The 20406-nt window shown below is 41.8% G+C and overlaps 1 protein-coding gene across 1 annotated transcript in view; it reads left to right on the forward strand.

Annotated features, from left to right (window-relative positions):
- Window positions 1–20406, forward strand: part of ERC2 (ELKS/RAB6-interacting/CAST family member 2) — a 988837-nt gene that overhangs the window by 798778 nt on the left and 169653 nt on the right. Inside the window, exon 17 of the mRNA XM_011998421.1 lies at window positions 4275–4340. Within this exon, the coding sequence (XP_011853811.1) occupies window positions 4275–4301 (27 nt within the window). The 3' untranslated portion in view covers window positions 4302–4340. The remainder of the gene's footprint in view (window positions 1–4274; window positions 4341–20406) is intronic.

The raw sequence follows: 20406 nt of genomic DNA on the forward strand, positions 1-20406 counted from the left end.
GGTGCGGGGGCAGATCTTACCTGCAAATGGGCCCTGGAGGTTATAATAAATACAAGTCATGTAAGAGTTTATAGCCATACCTGACCCCATCACCAGAACAGAGACATTCATCCATGGACTAAGCATTCCAGGAAGCAGGAGAGATGAAAGACAGATGAATGGTCTCCAAAGAGAAGGTTCGGACTTGACCCTAGCAGAAAACCTACTAATGCCCTGATGAGGCTCGGTGCCCCACTTTTCCAGGCTCATGCCTAAGCCTATTGTTTTCCTTTACACACGTGTCTGTTTTTCCCGGCTCTGGCCAAGCCTGCAGTTGGAAATGCTAACAGGATCTGCTTTGGTTGAGCCCAGGCTCAGGGCACATCATAAATTCCACACTGTGATCTTGCTTTCGTGACTTGTGCAGTCAAACTTTGCAAAGTCCTGGGGCTTGAAGTTTCAGAAGTTTTAGAGAAGTGACGAATGAAGTAAGGGTGGAGGCGAGTCTGAAGACTGCCCACACCAGACCTAGTTATAACCAGGATCATCTCCTTGCACCCCTTCCAGCAAGGAAGCCAGATGGACCTTCCTGGCAGAGACCTTGGCTGAGTTCCCACAAAGGCAGCAGGCTATTTGGAAATGATACATCCCTGGTTCTACACTTTTTCCTTTCTAGGACAGGTGCAACACTAAGATCCCCATTAGGAAATTAATTCTTTGGTTTCAAGAAAAAAAGCCAGCTATCAACTCAAAGAGAATTTCAGGTGTTCAAAACAAACAAACAAACAAACAAAAAAATCCGGTGGTGGCCTCAGGCTTGCCTGCTGGCTGTACCTAATACTTCAAAATAGTGACCAATTAAAGGTTTACACTGGGCCATTTATCATGTCAGATTATAGAGTTTCTTCTCAGAGCCTCTTTGCTGGAGCTAGTAAATACCCCCCAACAACAACAAGTCTCTTGTCTTGTCAACGATGACTCAGTCCCTTTGCCTTTAGAGCTTGTCGCCAACATAGCCGCTGTGAGCAGCCCATTGGTGAGGAATTTTGTTTTATCTCAATATTTAGATAATCCCATTAGGGCACAGCATCTGGGACTACAGGATTTCCATCAAGACCCCTTGTCTGTCACATCATCCCTGGAACTGTAGATGCATCCTGAGGTTATTTGATAGTTAAACCTCCTCCCCTTCAGCATTTGCTGTGTTTTGTGGTCGCTGTGCTCTCTGGGCTTCAGTCCACCTTGGATGTTCCCATCCCCAGATGAACAAAAGCATGCAGATGACTGATGGACTAGAGTCTTTCTTCCCATCCAGATATTTTGGCAACTTGTGGCAGAACAATCACTCACAAAGGACACACCAGGGATCAAACACCAAGCAGCATTCAGAACAGCCACTGCAAAGTAGATTTGGAAACAGAAAAACAAGGAAAGGAAACATTCTCCCGGGCCTGATAGATGCATTTTAAAACTCCAAGTATTTCTCAACAACTTAGCATGAAGTTAGGGATCAAGTGATACTTGGCTGTTTCTTATTTTTGGATCCCCAAATTTACATTTCTGTGCAGTAAGTTTGCTGAGCAAATTAATATTTGCATACAGAGATGCAGGCAGTGCAGCAGTGAAACAGCTGCATGTGTTTGGAAAGACTTGGCGCTCCCGCACTGATTAGCTCCTGCATTTTTGTTTTTTATTCCCCAAACAGACACTCACTCTGACCCAGATCATTTGGCGATGAGGGTCAATTCATATTTAAGCTTTGAAGATTAGAGAGACCAGAAAGGGCCACCACTTCTCTATTTTCTTTTAAAAACTTTAAACTTTAAAAAACTAAAAACTTTTAAAAATACATAATATTCTGAGTTCATGAAAGGAATTTATCCACATTTCTGCCACATTAAATGTTAGCAAAGTTTACATTGGACTGTCATATTTCTTTACTTTATTCACTAGCATACAAGATGTCGATCTGAACATCTGGTTTTTAATAACCCTCGACATCTGGGAGCTCCTTTTTATTCCTATGGTGGACGAGGAACAGTAGTAGTGATATTGGCAGCGTATATTTTCAAACTACAACTCCTGTCTGTTTCAATCATAATTAATTACCACTTTTTAATATATTTAATTTGCTAAAAGTGATTTGCATTAGACCACATTTCACTGTTAAGAAAATAGCAGTAGGTTTTGGTGGCAGTGGCTTTTCTTTTTGCTTACTTTCTTCTCTTTTAAAAATTAAAACCCGATAGGAATGGATTTGGAACAAAATGAATCTATATGTGATGTTGGGTTTTAAATATGAAATGAAATAAACTGCTCTGCAAGGAAAGTTATTTTATAGCTATTTAAGAAGAAGTCGGCAGTGGCTGTAGGCTGTATTTTAGAGAAAGCCTCCTATTTTGTTTTGTGACTTTGGCAAATCATAGCATCTTTCTATGCTTGGAGTTTTTCTACAGCAGCAATTTTGGGGGTCAAGAATCTTATGATGAAAGCTAGGGCCTCCATCCAGAGACATATATTTGCACACATACTCAACAACATTCTTCATTGAATTTCAAGGGGTTGCTAGGCCCCTTGAAACCCATTTATGAATGCCCTCGGGTCTTATGCTGTAAACTTTCCTCCTTTATGAAGATGAAAAGGAACATCAAATTTGCTTTTCTCCAGGGACAGAGAGGAAGTTAAATGAATGTAAAAATACATTTTTCCTAAGTCACATAGGGAAAAGGGAAGTTTCTTGCCAAGAGCAATTATTAGACTGTTTAATAATAAATAAACACAGATAATTTTTACATAAGAAGGCCCAGCTAAAATGATCAATGTATTTTATTGTTTGCCAGAATATTCCTACCTAAGCTGTCAAGTGAAAATTCATACTGAGTCATCCAGTTCAGACTCTGTGCAAATCATTCCATTGACTCACGTCAGTCAGGGATTCGTAACCTTTGTGGGCCGTGGATCCCTTTGGCAGTATGATGAACTCTTTGGATCTCTTCTTAGAATAATTTTTTCAATGCATAAAATAAAATACCTGGAGATACAAAGGTAATAAACTGTATTGAAAGTCAGTTGAAAAAAAATCTTTAAGTAGATAAAAATGACTAGACCTACTGGCCAGATTAGGTGGAACTGTATGAAACTGCTATTTTTCTAGGTAAAAATGGCCAAGTATTGGCATTTTCGTATGATTCAACCTAATAGTATAACAACTTAACCAATAAGGAGTCAAATAATGAGAAAATATTCCAAGTTTTTTTTCCTCCTATTCCTGATTTTCAAAACAAGAAGCAAATCATGGCAAAATCTGACTTCACTGGAGATCTATTAAAAGGCACAGCTCTCAAATTATGCGTGACACCAGGGTATGTTTCAATCCTTGCAGTAAACTGTGAGAATTGTTCAAAACAGGGACTTTGCTACGGGGATATACCTCTGTCTTCAAAGATTCCATTTGCCTGTATATTAGCCACTTTACTAAGTGAGGAAAGTCACCAGAGCTATTTTGGAAACACTTTTCCACAAGAATTCCAAGGAAAGAAGTTTCAGTTTATCCGCAATTGAACACAATTTTAAGTTAAACAAAACTTTCTTTCTACAAGCATTCTACTGAATTGAAAGTTGACCTCTCTTTTCTTTGAAACTTATTTGATTGCAAATGTATAATCATTCCACGCAACTGTATAATCATACCATCGCCAGTGCATCCTCTTTCATGCTGAGAGCAACGTAGAATCTGTCAACTAAGAAGATGCATATTTGAGCCTTTGTGGAATAACCAATATGAATTATCGCCTGCTGAAAAAGTTTGTTCCACCCGAGTAGATGGAGTTGTGTGTGTGTTTTTAAAAAATTCTTCTTCAGCCTTTATTGATACTTTAAGCTTAAGAGAAATTAAGGGTATTTGATTACTATAATTACTTCTCTGCTTACTTAAAAGGTTTAATCTACTCCTTAGGCATATGCAATTCAGATTGCATGCTTTCCAAAAAAATAATCATCTGCTAATGTAGACTAATTTTAATCTTCTAATCCAATCTTGACACAGAGTCAGAGCTGGGTGGGTGGAATGTTTTTGTGTGTGGGTTGCCATAGATACAAAACTTGGTTATGTGTTTGACAAGTCGGTGATGTGGAACTTAAGTTACTATGGATTTTTTTCCTCAGTCTTGAAGATTAAAAAACAAAGTGAAGATTAGCGTGCCTTTCCAGTGCATCTCGGTGTAACTAACCTTCTCTTCTTTCATTCTGGTGCTCCCCTCCTCTCTGTGCACCTCCCCACCTCGGGCCGGCCGCAGGATGACGAGGAGGGCATATGGGCATAGCCGGGCCTGTAAACCAAAGTTCCAGTTTTGTTTTGAGGGGTGAGAAACCATCTTTTATATCATTTTTCTTAAAAAATTGCATTCTAGTGTTGTATTGTGTGTGTGCTCAATTGTGCTCGCTGATGTTTGTGAATTGTGCCCTGTGTTTGCTACTGTGTTCTGTGAGCGCAGAATGTCCGCGTGCCCTGACCCTTCCCAAGAGCCCCCTCCATCCTACCTCACCTCCCCACCCCACAACCACATTACTGCTCTGCCTTGTTGGGGCTGGGTTTAGCACGATTCAAATGTTTCTACGTTATTTAAGATGTAAACTATGCCCTTATTAGGATTTATACACACTTTTTAAGGCATGATTGTGGACTCAGAAATTGTCGCAATTCTCCAGTCGTGGTTTTCAGCCGACTACTTGCTTTTACCAGATATGCCAGTGTGGTGTGACTCTCACGTCCTTCTGGTTGTGTCAAATGTTTGGCAAGGAATAAGGAAAATAAAACTATGTATCTTCATGGAGCTGAAACTATCATCTCTAAGAAGCCCGTTTAATGGATTGTGCTATCTCTTCTATGGCAGTTCTGAAGAAAACACAAGGATCAAGGCATAGTAATGGTGAATGGGTAACTGTAACTCTTTAAATGAATTAGAATAGAAATATTCGTATTAGCAGGTCTTATTGGTGACATTTTATCTGTTGCTTTTTAAAAATTATACTTCTAAGAGACTTTGCATTAGAAATTACACATATTGTATTTATCAGAGGGTTTTGTACTTTTAAAAGCTGATCTTTAGCTATTAAGAACTCACCCTTTATTTACGTCCTATCTGCATTACGATTGAATAATGACACATGTAATTACCACATGGTTATAAATGGAACATTGAAGTCTAGAAACTTTTGCTGCTGAGAATTACACCTCTCCTGTACACTGCAGGCTGTGGAACACCAAGTCACAAACTCCTTGGAGTTGAATATACATATGGTTACATGGAATACGGTATTAAACTTGGTAACATTGCAAATGACATTTTGTTTGGAACAAGGAATATACATTGTGTGCCATGGTGATTTTTTCTGATCAGAAAGTATTCAATGTATAGTTCTTTATTCTGAGACAAGCATGGAATGACACAGTGCTGGAGAATCAACAGGTGTGGGACAATTCTTGGGGATAACTTAGCATTTATGTCTTTTCCCAAGTCTTGCCTTCAAATAGCATGGCAGGTGGTGCTTCAGGTGAAGTTTAACCTAGAGCTGGTACGTTTTGCCTGTTGGTGAGTTTCATTGTTGTGTTTTACTTCTCACTTGAACCTGTTATACGTCCCACTAATGGGTCAGTTTGCTTTTTTTTTTTTTTTGGTACTGAGGGTGAAGTTCACAGAATGGTGGTTTTCAGATATAACATCTTTCTACATAGTAAAGATGTAATGCCTCCTGGATCCATTTGCTGCCGGTAAAACCTGCTTCATGTTAATACAGGAGTATCTCATCTCTTCTCCCTTTTCTTGGCAAAGGGGAAAATAGCACTGGAATGAACACTTCTAGATGCAAAGTCATTCCATAGGAAAGCTTGTCAGTATGAGGAAGTGGGGAAATCAGAGAAGTTCTGGATGTTCTATGGGAGCAACTCTTTCCCTCTCTAGGGAAAATATTAAGAGAAATGTCACGTTTACTCACAAAGAAAAGCTAATAAAAGTGGAAATTGACCTAAACTAATATGAAATGAGAAGAAAGCGTTTTATAGCATTAAAAAGCAAACACGTGAAGCCTGCCTCAAACATGCATGGGCTAGGTAGGTAAAGGAAAGTTCTAAGAGTTTGGCAGTTGTCTTGAAAACTATAGCTCCTACTTGGGGCTCTTCTGTGAAGCTACTTCCGCCATCATGAGTATCAGGGCGCTAGGCTCCACTTGTGTGTCCTCCTGAATAGTGAAGATTTTTTATTGCTCTTTCACAAGATTCATGACACCCTGAGACATGAACAGTGTTGTTATCCTCAGGATGGAATCGGCTCCAGGACCCACAGGAAATCTTGCCTTGCTTAAGGCAAATGCAGACAATCGTATTAAGCCTTATCCCCTTTATTTCTTCATGAATTTCCCCAAATGCCATGGACACCAGAAAATAAATGTTTTTAGTAATTTAGTCAATATATAATCCTACTTTAGTATGCTGTAATAAATTTCATATGCTTCAGAGGAAAACTACTTATCTTTCTTTATGACTCCTTTAAACAAGTTTGCTTAGATATCCTCAGGCTTTTAAAACCATGTCTTTAAGGATTTAAATAATGAGATACTGGGGGAACCTTCTGTTTTGAGCAGCCGTTGCATGTTTTGAGTTGCATTACAATCCATGAGGCCTTAGGAGACATTAAATTTATAACTAAAGATGGATAATAGTGGTACATTAAAAATTAACTGTTTTTAATGTTTTGATTTATGGCCCTTATAAAAGAAACATTACAAGATGTTATTTTACTAGACAACAGTAATATGCTCATAATAGCATCAGAAGGCTCTGACTTGAATCTGGAGTTTTGGTGCTGAAATGAATCATAATTTAGAAAAAGTTACTCTAAAAATTACAGCAAATTGGAATTAGCATAACAACCCTGCCAGCTCCTCCCTTTTTTGCCACTTCTGGATGTTAAGTCCAGACATGATTTATTTGTCTCACTATGGTCATTCAAGAGTGATATTTTCCGAGCACACAGTGGACCAGGGAAAGTTTACTTTTCTAAAGAGTTTTGACAGCCCCCAGAGCTAGCCTTTCCCCTCTTAAACCTCACATTCAGGCCTGGATTTATCAGCGTGTGGCCTGTGCAGTCCACAGGCCCTACACTTAGAAGGGCTTCACTCTTAGGTTAAAACTCTACTGTCACTGTCTTGAAATTCCTAACGTTTTTCAAAGAAGGGGCCTCACGTGTTCATTTGCCCTCCGTGCCAGTAATTATGTAATCTATGCTGCCTACACCAACCATATATTCCTATATTCTGCTTTTCAATTCTCTTTATACTCCCCCTCCCTGTTGGATCATCCACACTCTTGTTTTCTTATGCCTAAGATTTACCTGTGGCCAGCCTCATTGTTCTGGGTTTCTTCTCAGACTCCATGGGATCACATTTCCAGCAAGTTGTTGCCCTCATAGGTATCCCGGGCACTGCGTATTCAACCACTGTCCTCTCACCACCAACCCCCCAAATCCCACATGCACACATACTTTCAATTGTGAAAATGTGCTCTTGGAGGCCTAACTCTATTCCCTATCTTGCCTTGCAAAATGCAGGAAAAGCAGCTCCTCAATTCTCCATAACTTTCCTTCAGGAAAATCCACTTAATGTAGGTACCATTTGTGTCAGCAAATACTTCTTCATTTACGTCGAATGAAGGTGCTTTCCTCGGACCCCCCAAGAGGCATTCAGGTTTGTGAACATCAGTGAGGTGGGCAATGGACGAGCGAATCGAGGCATCTTGTGAGATTTAGTGCCACATCTGCCTTGACATTTAAATGTTTGAGCTCTTACTGTGAACTCTTGTAATTCAGCAAAGATAGAACACAAGTTTTTATTTCTTAAACCACTAGAAAAGAATTAGTCTTTTTTGATTGAAAACATATACAAATTTTTAGGACCCGATTCGTAAAAATACAGATGTGGCATTAACAAGTTTTGGCATGAGGCTGTGATGCTAGTAGATGCAGCCTGTTCAAAATGAAGAATTGTAGCTCTCTGCCACCAGCACATGGACAACGTTATGGTGAGTAAAAATATGAATCCCAGAACATTTAGACATGAGGAAGGGGTGTTTTACAAATAAAAGTGCTGGATGGCCCAGTGGAACTCCCTGCCATGCCTCCCTTCTGGAAGAATGAAAGAAGGAGGAAGGAGATGTTTTATTTTGGCTAGGAAGTTCATGTCCGACTTGCCTTCTTTTAGCAGACAGAGTCTGGACACTGGGTCTGTGCTTGTCCTGGGACTAGAGAAATTTAATGGTGGCAAAAAGAAAGTCAAAGAAAGAGCTCTGAGCTCTACACAAAGCAGAGGTTTCTATACAAAGTGGTGGTTTCTATGCAAAGTGCAGGTTTTCTTTTACACCTCCTGTACAGGGGTACCTCCTGGTGCTTTTAATGCAATTTAGATTTTGTGTAACTGAGGATCTGATATATCTCTTTCTTGTGCCGTTGGCTACTCAGACTTTCATTTATTCATTCCTTCATTTATTATTCACTCATTTGTCCATTCTTTCACCGAACGGTTCTCAGTTAGATGCTAGGAAATCAATGACGAATAAGATTGCCATGGTTGCTGCCCTGTGGATCTTGCTATCCAGTCAAGGGACAGAACATAAATAATTAGACATCTCAATAGAAACCTTGTACATTTTGGTCATGGCTTTGATGGAAACCAGAAAGATACTGAGATTAACATGAGGGACCTACTTAAGAAAGGATGTTCAGCAAGCATCGCTCCAAGGAAGTAAGTTTTAAGCCAAGTCTTAAAAGGGGAGAGTCAGGAGGTACCCACGCCAAGGCATGCATTTGGGAGGTGGTCCCAGGAGGCATTCAAAAGCTGGAGGTGGGAAGGAGTTTATAAGCTGAAGAAGCTTGAAGACCATAACTCTGGGTAGAGCACAAAACAGCGAGATGAGGATGGAGAAGAAGGAAGGGGCCAGAAAATGTAGGGCCTTTTAGGGCGAGGTAGAGAGTTTAGATTTTTAGCCTAAGAAAACTGAGCAGACATCAGAGGAGTTAAAGCAGGGACATGACATGATTTGATTTGTGTTGTCGAACAACCCTGGCTCCTGTGTAGAGGATGAATTGTCATGGCAGGAAGAGCAGAAGTAGAGGCTGTTCCATGATCTGTGAGAGAATTGATAGCACTGACCCAGGGCAGCAGTAGTGGAGATGCAGAGAAGTGGATAAATTGGAGATAAGACTAGGAAGTGAAGCCAGGAGGACTTGGATGGGGAGGTAAGATAAAGAACAGAATTGAGAATGCCTCCAGATTTCTACCTTGGGTGTCAAAGCTGGAGCAGGCCATTGGTGGTGGTGGTGGTGGGGGCACTGAGAGGGAACTCAGAGTTCTGGTTTCCCCAGATGTCCAGTCGGTCTGGCCAAGAGAAAGGCAGGCTTTTGAAATAGGCTGTTTTCCATGTTCCTGCCTATCAGCGGGGGAATCTCTGGCCTCTTATTGCAGTAATGTGCAGGCTGACAAGTTTAAAGCATGGCTGAAGTCTAACTTCAAGAGTGAATGACTCCTCCAACTCTTGAAGAAAAGGAGATTGCAAAGCAAAATCAGTAGTTATAGAATTAGGAGACATGTAAGGGGTAGCGATCTGTGGAAAAACAAAAATCCCAGAGTTGTAGGAGGTTGAAAGGGACCTAGGGACTCTAGGGTCCTAGAGAGGAGGGAGTTGCCATTGGCTCTTGCAGTTCCCCCTGAGATCTCCAGGGATCAAGGATTCTGTGGGTTAAGGGGTACAGCATGAGGTTTTGATTGCTTTTGATAATTGACTTCCCATCTTGAAATTCTATGTATATTATTTTTCTGCAGAAGAAGCTTTCAATAATCTCTTTTCAGGAGTTAATATGAGAACTAACCAGAAGTAGCTACAAGATGTTTTAGAACCACCAAGACAATGTCTCTGCCTACTTCCAATTGCAAAATCGATTCCTGGGCAAAGTAAGATGTTTTTGCTTTATCTCTGTCTCCACTTCTTCCTTTTATTTTGCTCTTCTACTCCTCTGGAAGGTGTCTGTATATTTATGTCTTCTATTCAGGCTTACAAAGCTGCTGTTTAGAGCTTCAACTTGAATATCCTATTCACGGTCTTTGCAATTAGTAATTTGTTCAAAAAATATTTCTTCATCTTAGTACTGGAGATGTACTGGATATACATCTCAGTACTGGAGTCAAGGTAGTGAACAAAGTGTGATTCCTACCCTGGAGGAGCTTAGCGTAGTACACAGATTCTCAAGCTGGCGTCCATAAACCCTGGAGGCTCTGCAAATCCCCTGATGTGGTTAATAGACTTCAATGTGGATGTATGTACATCCCCGTAAAGAGAGTATTTATGTTCCTCAGCAGATAGTGGGGCCAGTGACTCAGAAAAAGTGAAGCAGACCCTCATCTATGGGAGACTGGGTAACATTGTGGTGGGGTGGCTAACAGCGTGGTCTCTGGATTCAGATAGACCTAGGTTTGGATGACCTTGGGTAAGTCACCTTCCATCTCTCCCCTCCATATTCTCTTTGAGGAAGGTTGTGACACCCCCAGGGCTGTGATGAGCTGAGTAAGATGCCAAGCCATGCCTGGTACACGGTGAGTATTCAACCCTAGGTAGAATATCAGTATATCACTATTATGTTACTTCTGGGCTCAGGAAGGTGTACTGTATCCGTAAACAGAGGAAAGTGGTTGATACTGGGGTTGTTGAATTTGGGAGGTAAAAGAAAAGGCAGAAGAAAAGCAATTTATTCCTGTGGCCCATAGCTACACCCAGGCCATCTACACATTTTCTAACAAGCCTTATTTAAAGCATATTTACCCTATAAACATACCCTCTCCAGTTACCTTTGATTTTTGTAACACTTGGGTATAGCAAAGGAAAGGTTGATTGTTGGAGAGTATGAATTAGTCCATGTTTGTAGCAGAGGGTTTCTTTCAACTAAAACAAAAATCTAATGAGTAACATGAAAGCCAATGAATATTTAACAAATAATTAATTGTGAGCTAATGAATTGGAGGAGAGAAAAGGATAATAATGTCTCAGTCCACCTCTTTCTGCTCTCAAGGGTGAAGGACTTGGGGGCCGAGGTAGAAGCTTTTAAGCAGATTGGAGGGCAGTAAGTAAGTTCCTGTGGGTTTTTCTGGAGCTCATAAGGGTTACCTGGCAAAGCAATGCATGTTGGCTTAGATACGACCACACTCTCAGGACTTGAAATCTGGCTGAGAAATCATAAACAAACAGTGGTGATAAATTACCATGGGCCAGAGGCGGGAGGCGTCGAGCAGAGTGTTACTGCATTACATTACATCCTTCCTGTGCCAGGGCTGGTGCACAGGGAGCACGCTGGCTCTCCCACCCCTTTGTCATTTGCTTTAGAGTATGCTGTCGGTCTGGTCTTGTTTAACCTCTTTATTAATGATCTGTAAAGGGGAGAAAAGAGCATATGAAGGAAAGTCACAGATGACACTAATTTGGAAGGTGTTGGAAACACTAGCGAGGTCAGAGAAATCACACAAATGGCCTGAAGAAGGTTAGGAACATGGAGGGAAAATAACAAATCTTGGAGAAGTCCAGACACTCGCATCTGGTGAAAATTAATCTGAGACACAGATACCAATGGGTGGGAGGGATATGAAAAGCTGAATGCTAAAATAATCATAATAACAGCAATAATAAGCTCAGTGAACATCAGCAAAACCAGCCAGCCTGAAAGTCTGCCATGGGTGAGAGTAGGGAGAGAGGTGCCTGTGGCAGTTAGCACTGTCAGTGTTAGCAGGTGCCAGAGAGACATGCGTGATCTTATGTGACAATCCTGCCCATCAATTGTCTTACACCTGGGACATCACAATATTATACATGCTTTATTTCAGAGGATCACCCAAGTTATCAGAAAGGTGGAAAGAAAGGCTGGGCACAGTGGCTCACACCTGTAATCCCAGCACTTTGGGAGGCTGAGGTGGGTAGATCACTTGAGGTCAGGAGTTCATGACCAGCCTGCATGGCAAAACCCTGTCTCTACTAAAAATGCAAAAACTTAGTTGGGCGTGGTGGTACATGCCTGTAATCCCAGCTACCTGGGAAGCTGAGGCAGGAGAATTGCTTGAACCTAGGAGGCAGAGATTGCAGTGAGTGGAGATCGCGCCATTGCAATCCAGTCTGGATGACAAGAGCTAAACTGTCAAAAAAAAAAAAAAAAAAGAGAGAGAAAGAAAGAAAGAGAGGGTTTTTAAACAATGCAGGGCATCATTTAATGTTGGAGGCAGAACCAAAGCTTCTAAAAGAATTATTAATAACACTGGAAAATGGCCATAATGGCACTTTCAGGGAGACCATAAGGTATTCCTCTAGAATATGTAATGTGGGGTTGAGCAGGCTCACAGGTTTCCTTCTGAGACTTGTAGACTGAGAATATATACTTCTCAGAGGCCTCTTTGGGGAGCCATCCAATTGGTGGGCAATGTAATGCTCTGGGTCAGAATTGTCTTGTTGGTTCAGGGAAAGCAACTCCAGCCCCACCTCTTTCCAGCCATCTCCACAGCCCCAACCAAAGGGGAAAACCAAGACAACATCTAAAATCAGAGCACATATTATGGCCACCACTGGGCGTATCAATCAGAATGGCTAGATTCCTTTCTGCTATTGGAGCATCCATTGGCTGGAGGTCATTAGCCTTACCAAAATGTACCTTAACTGTATCCTCAGGCCTCCCCCATATATTCCTTCTCCAGAGTCACAAGATCCCTACAGGAAAATTGCTAGTCCACCACCTGGTGGCTACCTAGTGTTCTTATGAAACTGGTACTGCAACCCTCATTGTGCCTTCCCCGTGAATGTGTTTATCAGAGACTTTGAGATGGGAATGTATTCTAGGAATATACATGCCCTCTAACTTTGTTTTCTGGGAAATATAACGTAAATGCTGAGAACAACAGCACACAGCAACTGAGAATTTCCACTGTGTCAGGTCAGGATCTAAGCTGCTGATATGTTTGGTCTTGAGTGGAGAAAGACTGGGACGTCAGGCCCCCATCTCTCTGGAGCAAATCCAGCACTTGTAAACATAGGTCCACGCATGCCTTGCAGCTCACACGGTTGCTCCCATGGTGACAAAATCACTGAGATGCTGAGTCTTTATAAGGAGACTCCTTGACATTTCTTTCAGCCTAAGGGTCAGCGTTTGCAACCCCACTGTGTGCCCTCCTGCTGTGCACCTTAATAAATCAGGTCCCTTCTTTTAGGTTTGTGTGGGTGGTTGAAGAGCAAGGATAGCTTTAGAATCTGCCAGTCCCCAAACATTTCCTTAGTTCCTCAGTCACTCTGTATATGCAGAGTGGTAGAAACAGAGCCCCTGGAAGTTTGAAGAAGAAAGATTGTTATAATCTCTTTGAGAGAAGATTTTCAGTTAAACCTATTAGATCCAGAATAAAAAGGCAGACTCCCATATATGGCGAAAGACCCCTCGCTGTACATTGTATCTTTGTCCATCAGAGGGCAAACATAGGATGAGGCCCTGAAATAATAATCGCAGATTGCTTTCACTGGGAAACCTGAGCTGCTTACAGCCAACAATTCATTTTCCCCATGTATTACTTTTATGTTCATTTTAGAAAACTTAGGAAGTTTAATAAGGATATCAGGAAAAAAATTTTCTCAAAATCCTCATTCAGAGAAAGCATCATTTTTAACCTTTCAGTATTTATCTTGCCATATTTTTCCTATGCAGATGGTCTTGTAAATATGTACTTGATGGAGATGGGAATCTGACTTTGCATAACCTTTGGTGCAGAGTGGTTGGGTAGTATCCAGGCTCTAGAGCCTCACAGACCAAGTTCAAATACTGGTTCTACCACTCCCACCTGATGAATTAAGTCTTTAAAGGTGGTATTATCATTTACTTGGCATTACATGACTGTTTTTCACATCTGTTTATAATTTTGAGATATGCTCTGCATCAGGAAGTCGGGAGGTCAGGGGCAGGCTGGAGTGGCCAAGCACTCTGGAGCCCCTGGGATGCAGAGGCTGGGAAGAGTACACTGTTGCCCAGTGGGTTTGTCCTTGGCAGTGGTACACGAGGCTTCATTGTTCCCTGCTCAGGTGTCAGAGGAGTGCCTCTGATTGCCCTGAGTCAGTGTGTGATGGAATTAGCAACCCTGCTGATCCCCCAGCCTCCATTCTTCTTTCTGTGTACCTTGATCTCTGAAGTCACTGTGTTATTTGAAAGGAGTTTCTGTACAAATACCTCTACTAAAAAAACAAACAAACAAACAAACAAAAACACCTCTGTGATTAAAAAGGGAGTCTCCCCATTGGCCATGACACTGGATCGTAAACAGATTCAGTGTGTGGGACTCTGGCTGCTGTTGTTTTGTGTTGGGTTTGTGGTTTTATTTATTTTTTTGTACTTGTCTCCCCTGGTGCTGGGGCACTAGCTTGGGAGCATGATAAAAATCATGTTATTGAAGAAACCTTTCTGTTTTTTCTTTTCTTTTTTTTTTTTTTTTTTTTTTGAGACGGAGTCTCGCTCTGTCACCAGGCTGGAGTGTAGTGGCACAATCTCAGCTCACTGCAAGCTCTGTCTCCCGGGTTCAAGCGATTCTCCTCCCTCAGCCTCCCGAGTAGCTGGGACTGCAGGCATGCACCACCACACCCAGCTAGTTTTTATATCTTTTATAGAGACAGGGTTTCACCATGTTGGCCAAGATGCTCTCGATCTCTTGACCTTGTGATCCGCCTGATCTTGGCCTCCCAAAGTGCTGGGATTACAGGTATGAGCCACGGCGTCCGGCCTCTGCTCCTCTTTGTCTGAAGGCAGGTGACACACTGGGAAACTCATGGCCAGCCTGTTTCCTTCTCAGAGAGGAAGGGCTTGCAGGGCTAACAGTGTTTCCCCTAGCTGATCCGAAACATGATTCAGGCTTAGTACAATTGGCCACTGAAAAGAATTGTCCTTCCCTCTCATGGTGTGTGGAATGAGAAAGGGAGAATGAGGAAGTCTTCTAGAGCCAAAGAGCAATCTTTGTCCCTCATTACACAACGGGCTTGGGACACAGGGAAATCTGATATGTCAGATAAGGAGGTGATGATATGTGAGGGTGCCAGCTGAGATGTACCAGATGAATTTTCTCCATGTTATTATTTTTAAAAATTATGAATGCACCAACATGTTAATGGAGCCCGGACCATTGAGCCATTACCTCATGTGAGGGCCTTACTCCAGGCAAGAGACTCCTACCTGCTGACGCCTGCAGGAGCTTTATGTAGCTGGGTTGCCTTTCCATGGCAGGGACTGGGGACAGGGAAGGATGGACTCTGGCGTTTGCTCCTCTGTCGGTCACTGCCGTCCTGACAAACATTGAGGGGCCCTTCAACACAGTGGCTCTCTGCCTAGTTCACTCATCTTGGGGAAAACACCTTAAAGTTCCAAGAGCTGACACTGCCATTTCTTCTACTTCTGTCTCACTCACGTAGCACCCTTGCCAGTTTAGAGAAAATGCCCTGTGTCCCTGATTTTCATCTGATCTCCCATCAGCTCTATGAGGATGGCAGACGGGTGACACCATGCCTATTTTATAGAGTAACAAAAGGAAGTTTGTCCAGGGCTATACAGATGAGACACAGGGGAACTAGTACGTGAACTTCAAACACGTGACTCTTGGCTAGCTACTCCTTCCGCTATAGTAGTAATTTCCTAAAGTGTTCCTCCGTGCACTGATGGTATTGGATATTAAGAGACAATTTTTTTTTTTTTTTAAATAGAGTCCTCTGTCACCCAGGCTGGAGTGCAGTGATGTGATCATGGCTCTCCGCAGTCTCAGACTTGTGGGTTCAAGTGAGATCCTGCACCTCGGCCTCCCGTGTAGCTAGGAGGCACACACCACCATGCCTGGCTATTTGTGTGGGGGTAGGGGGCCTAGAGATGGTGTCTTGCTATGTTGCCCAGGGTGGTCTCAAACTTCTGGGCTCAGATGATCCACCTCAGCTCCCAAGGTGCTGGGATTACAGGAATGAGCTACTCGACCTGGCCACTATTTTTAAAAAATAGTCATAAAGGCATATGGTGTTCAAATAAGTTTGAGCAAAGCTGGATTAAACAGAGTTCATAGGTTTCTCCACTGCAGGCCTTCTCAGAGCCTTTGACAGGCCAGGGTCCTCAAGCCAACCGTCACACTCCAGAGAAAGAGCGTTTGCTGTGCTTATTGCTCCCAGCCCCTTTTCTTCTCAGACCCTCATGTGGAATTAGAGTACACAGAATATATTTGGAGAAAGTTTTGCGCAGCCTGACTTCTCTTGGACTATAGGATGAGCCATTTTCCAAGCAGATGGAGCTACCACCACTGACTGAGGTAGTTAAACGAAGCCTGGACAACCTTATGCCAAAAATGATTAATCGACCTGAAAAGGAGAAGGCAGATAGCCTAGCACCACCATTAGGCTTTTCTTTATCTTACGATGCTTGGCAACTATGTTTTGCCAAGTGCTTACTTACCTGGAGCTTAATGGGCATATATATTCACTGTTCAACAAGACTGAGACAAATAAAAAGGAACTTGGGGCCTTTCTCAAAGGATATCGGCAAAGGAAAGGCTAGCATTTGCTTTCCTGTGCTGACGACCACGTGTCCACCACTGTCCCAAGTCAGGGCTTACTAGAAAACTTTGCAATGTCCAGATAGTAAATATTTTAGGTTTTGTGGTCCAAAATCTGTGGGCAAAATCCAGATATAGATGTTTATGTAACAAGAAAGAAAACAAATGTTCATAGATCTTTTTATTGAAGAAATTCAAAATATAATGAGTATAATTTTTTATAATATACCTCTACTAATGAGAAGAGAGTGGGTTTCTTTTAGGGGATAACATGGCACTTTATTGGAGGTCAAAATTAATATCCTCTGTTGTCAAAATCTATTGCAAATGTTCATCTGTTAATGCTGATCTGTACTGGTATTTTGTGTATTTCATCTTTAGAAATATCTGTCCATACAGATAGGTGATATGCATGACACTCAAAGTGTGGTCAAATTAGAGCAACCTTGCTGCCATTTGTAGTGTGTGAACAGCAGTGCAAAGCCATGAGTGTGCCATGTGTGGTCTTGGCTGCAACTCCATAACCCTGCCCTTGCCGTGCAAAAGCAGCCAGAGACCATACAAGTGGGCATGGCTGTGTTCCACTGTAAACTATATTTATGGACAGTGAAATTTGAATTTCATATCATTTCCATGTGTCACAAAATATTCATTTTTTAAAAATCCACCCCCCCCCCCCGCCAACTAAAGAAAAAGGCAAAACCCATTTTTGGCTTGCAGACCACACAAAAACCAGTGGCTGGCTGGATTTGACCTATTGGGCCATTATTTGCCACCCCATTCTAAGTGCTTTTGCACTGGTCATCTTGTTCATCCTGACATCTCCGTATGTGGTATGTACCACTATGATCCTGTCTTCAAGATAAGGAAACTCAGACACAGAGAGGGAAAGCTCTTTGCCCAAAGTCACACAGCTCCGAAATCTCAGAGGTAACATTCGAACCCAGGTATGTCTGACTCCAGAGCTGCAGGGCAGTTGCTTGTCTGCACTGACTCACATTACATTCCCCATGGTGACCTTTTTCAATCTCTGCTGTAGTCTTCAAGCTCCCCAGCAAACTCCCCTCATGGGAAGGGGAAGATGGGCCAATTTCTTTAAGAATCATGAAGACAGCCCTCAAGGGCTCTGTCCATTTTCCTCCTCTCCACCTTAGGAGTTATCTCCATTGACCACTTCTCTGCTTCCTTCTCACATCTTATTTCACCACCTCTTGCTTCTTTTGTTCTTCCCTTTTTTCATGAGTAGAGTGTCCAGTCTGCACATAGGATCTCATGGGGTAAGGGTGTGAGCTCTGCATTCCAGATCTGCCCCTGAAAGCTGTGTGACCTTGGGCACATTATTTAATCTCGCTGAACTTCCAGTGTCCTCATCTGGAAAATGGGGAAAGCGATTTCTTACATTTTCCTCCCTCATGGAGTTCTTGTGAAGATCAAATGAAATAATGGTGTAAAAAGGGAGCCCAGTGCTCGTACATAGTAAGCACTCCATAAATACTAGCCTTGTTGTTTTTATTTTCTTCCCTACCACTACCTACTCTGCTGCTACATTGATCACCTCTCACAGGCTTGCCATGTCAATATCTCTGTAATTATTTATCAAGTGTCTACTATGTGTTACAAAGGTTTAAAAGTTTGCTCGCTCCACGTCTCCTGAATCAGGTTGAGCACTGAGTGCTGGGCTTTGCATTGGCACACACGGCCAAAGGAACAAATGGAATCATTCTCCCTGGAGATCTTCATGCTCCCACCAAAAACCACCTGGTTGGGATGGGTTGGATATAGCTCTCGAAGAGTCAAGCAAACTGTCCAGGCAATAAAAAATATATGCCTACAAATTCAAAAACCCTCGACCCACAGTGCCAATAAACTAGCCCAGTTAATAGTCCATTGGAATTAGGTACATGAAGAAGCTTAAAACTTTTCAGCCATTACAAGAAATACCATCACGTTTTGAAGTCAGGGGAAACCAACAGAGGCCATAACCAAGTGAAATTACAAAGAAAATGTGAAAGTTGTCTTTTCCCTAGATCTTTGTATTCTCTTATCTTGGTCAAGCCAGAATAGTTACTTAAAATATTGGAAACAGCTTGTTGAGAAAGCAATGTTGCATCTTCTTTGCCTGCAGAAAAGCATGTACACACTTGCAGGCTTTGGTGTGTTCTTAGAGAGGCTTCAAGGAATTGTGCAAGCAGGGTATGTTCTAGCAGATTACGGGTTCTTTGTGTTTCATGTTTCATGGCTGCCAGCAGCTGGCATCTTTCAGAAATCACATGAAAAGTGGGCAGAGCTCCTTGTGCAAACTTCTGAGCCAAAGGTTAAGGAGACTTTGTGTGTAACTCTTAATCTTGTTGAGAAATTTTAGGGTGAAAAATATAATTATGCCTGAAATGCCAACAACCAAGGCCAAAGGAATGTCTCCTCTTTGGAGGGTTCTTTGTCGATGAGATTAAAAACTAAGCTCTTATGTTCCTGCCTACAAATTATTCAGATTATTTGAAAAGAAATGAAAGAAGACACTGGGAGGGAAAACTGTTGCATACTATGCTATGTAGCACTTAACTAATGCTCACCCGTTTAGCAGTTAGTTCAGTAAATATTTATTGAGTGCCTGCTATGTGCAACTCAACAGAAGCTAAATATTCAAGTTCCTGCTCTCCTTGAGTAGTTTTACTCAAGTTAGGTGTATTCTTAATCATCTCTCAATGTAAGGTTCTGGTCATAAGAAGAATTAAAAGACTCTGGAGGTTGTTAGCACAGGGCAACTTTATATTGCATAATCTATAATTGCCATCAATTCTGTATAGATATAGACCAGCATGGGCAATTCAACAGGCTGGCCTTAAGAGCTGTGTGGTGTGGCCTGAACATCAGGCCCAGCAGTCAAGAGGGGCAACACACAAAGACACTAAAAAGAAGATAGGAAAGTGATACTATCACATTGGAATGAGGTGTTGTCATCAGCCAGCAGACCCCAATGGAGTCCTGTGAGCCTTGTAGCCCTGGAATCTGAGTAATGACAATGAGCATAACTTGTCCTGGAGTGGAGCGCAACCATTAAGGAAGGCCTCCTTTGTCCATGTGTAACTCTACTTAGTCTTTCTCTGTCCCACTATGTAGGTCTTAGGTTGCCCCATTTTATAGAGGAGAGGCTAAATTACATCTTGGTCACACAACTTAGAGGTGGAAGAACCCAGGCTGTGTAACCCAGTTGTCATTCCCTATCACATTCTGTGTTCTTTCTTCAGTATTATGTGGCCACTGCTAGCCATCCGATATAGCAAGGGGTTATTCAGACCCAGCTCCTTAAACCACATGCCAAAGTCCCTCCCCAGATGAGTTTATGAGTCAGCTAACTCATGGTTGGGAAATCAAATAGTGATATATATATACACATACATATACACACACACAATTTATTATGCATTATATATCTTAAATGTATACATTATTACATAATACATGTTGTATATTGTGTGTTAAACATTGTGTTAGTTTCCCAGGCTAATCCACAAAAGCCTATGTCATGTTGCTAAAATTTCTATGCTTGTGGAGAGGGCTGGGGAGAATAATGGAAGATAATATAATAGCTAAAACAGAATAAGAAAAAAACAAGATTGAATGAAAACTTAACAGCATTGATTGATCTTGGGGCCACATACTTCAGGAAAAGTGACCTTGTTTTAAAAGGACAAGGAAAGATAGTGCTCATCTTTGGATGTTGTTTTGAGAATTAAATCTGTTAAACCATGTAAACCATCTAGCACATTGTAAAAGTGATGTAAATGCTAGTTGTGT

This window comes from Mandrillus leucophaeus, unplaced genomic scaffold, assembly GCF_000951045.1.
Source record: "Mandrillus leucophaeus isolate KB7577 unplaced genomic scaffold, Mleu.le_1.0 Scaffold57, whole genome shotgun sequence".
Taxonomy (NCBI): Eukaryota; Metazoa; Chordata; class Mammalia; order Primates; family Cercopithecidae; genus Mandrillus; species Mandrillus leucophaeus.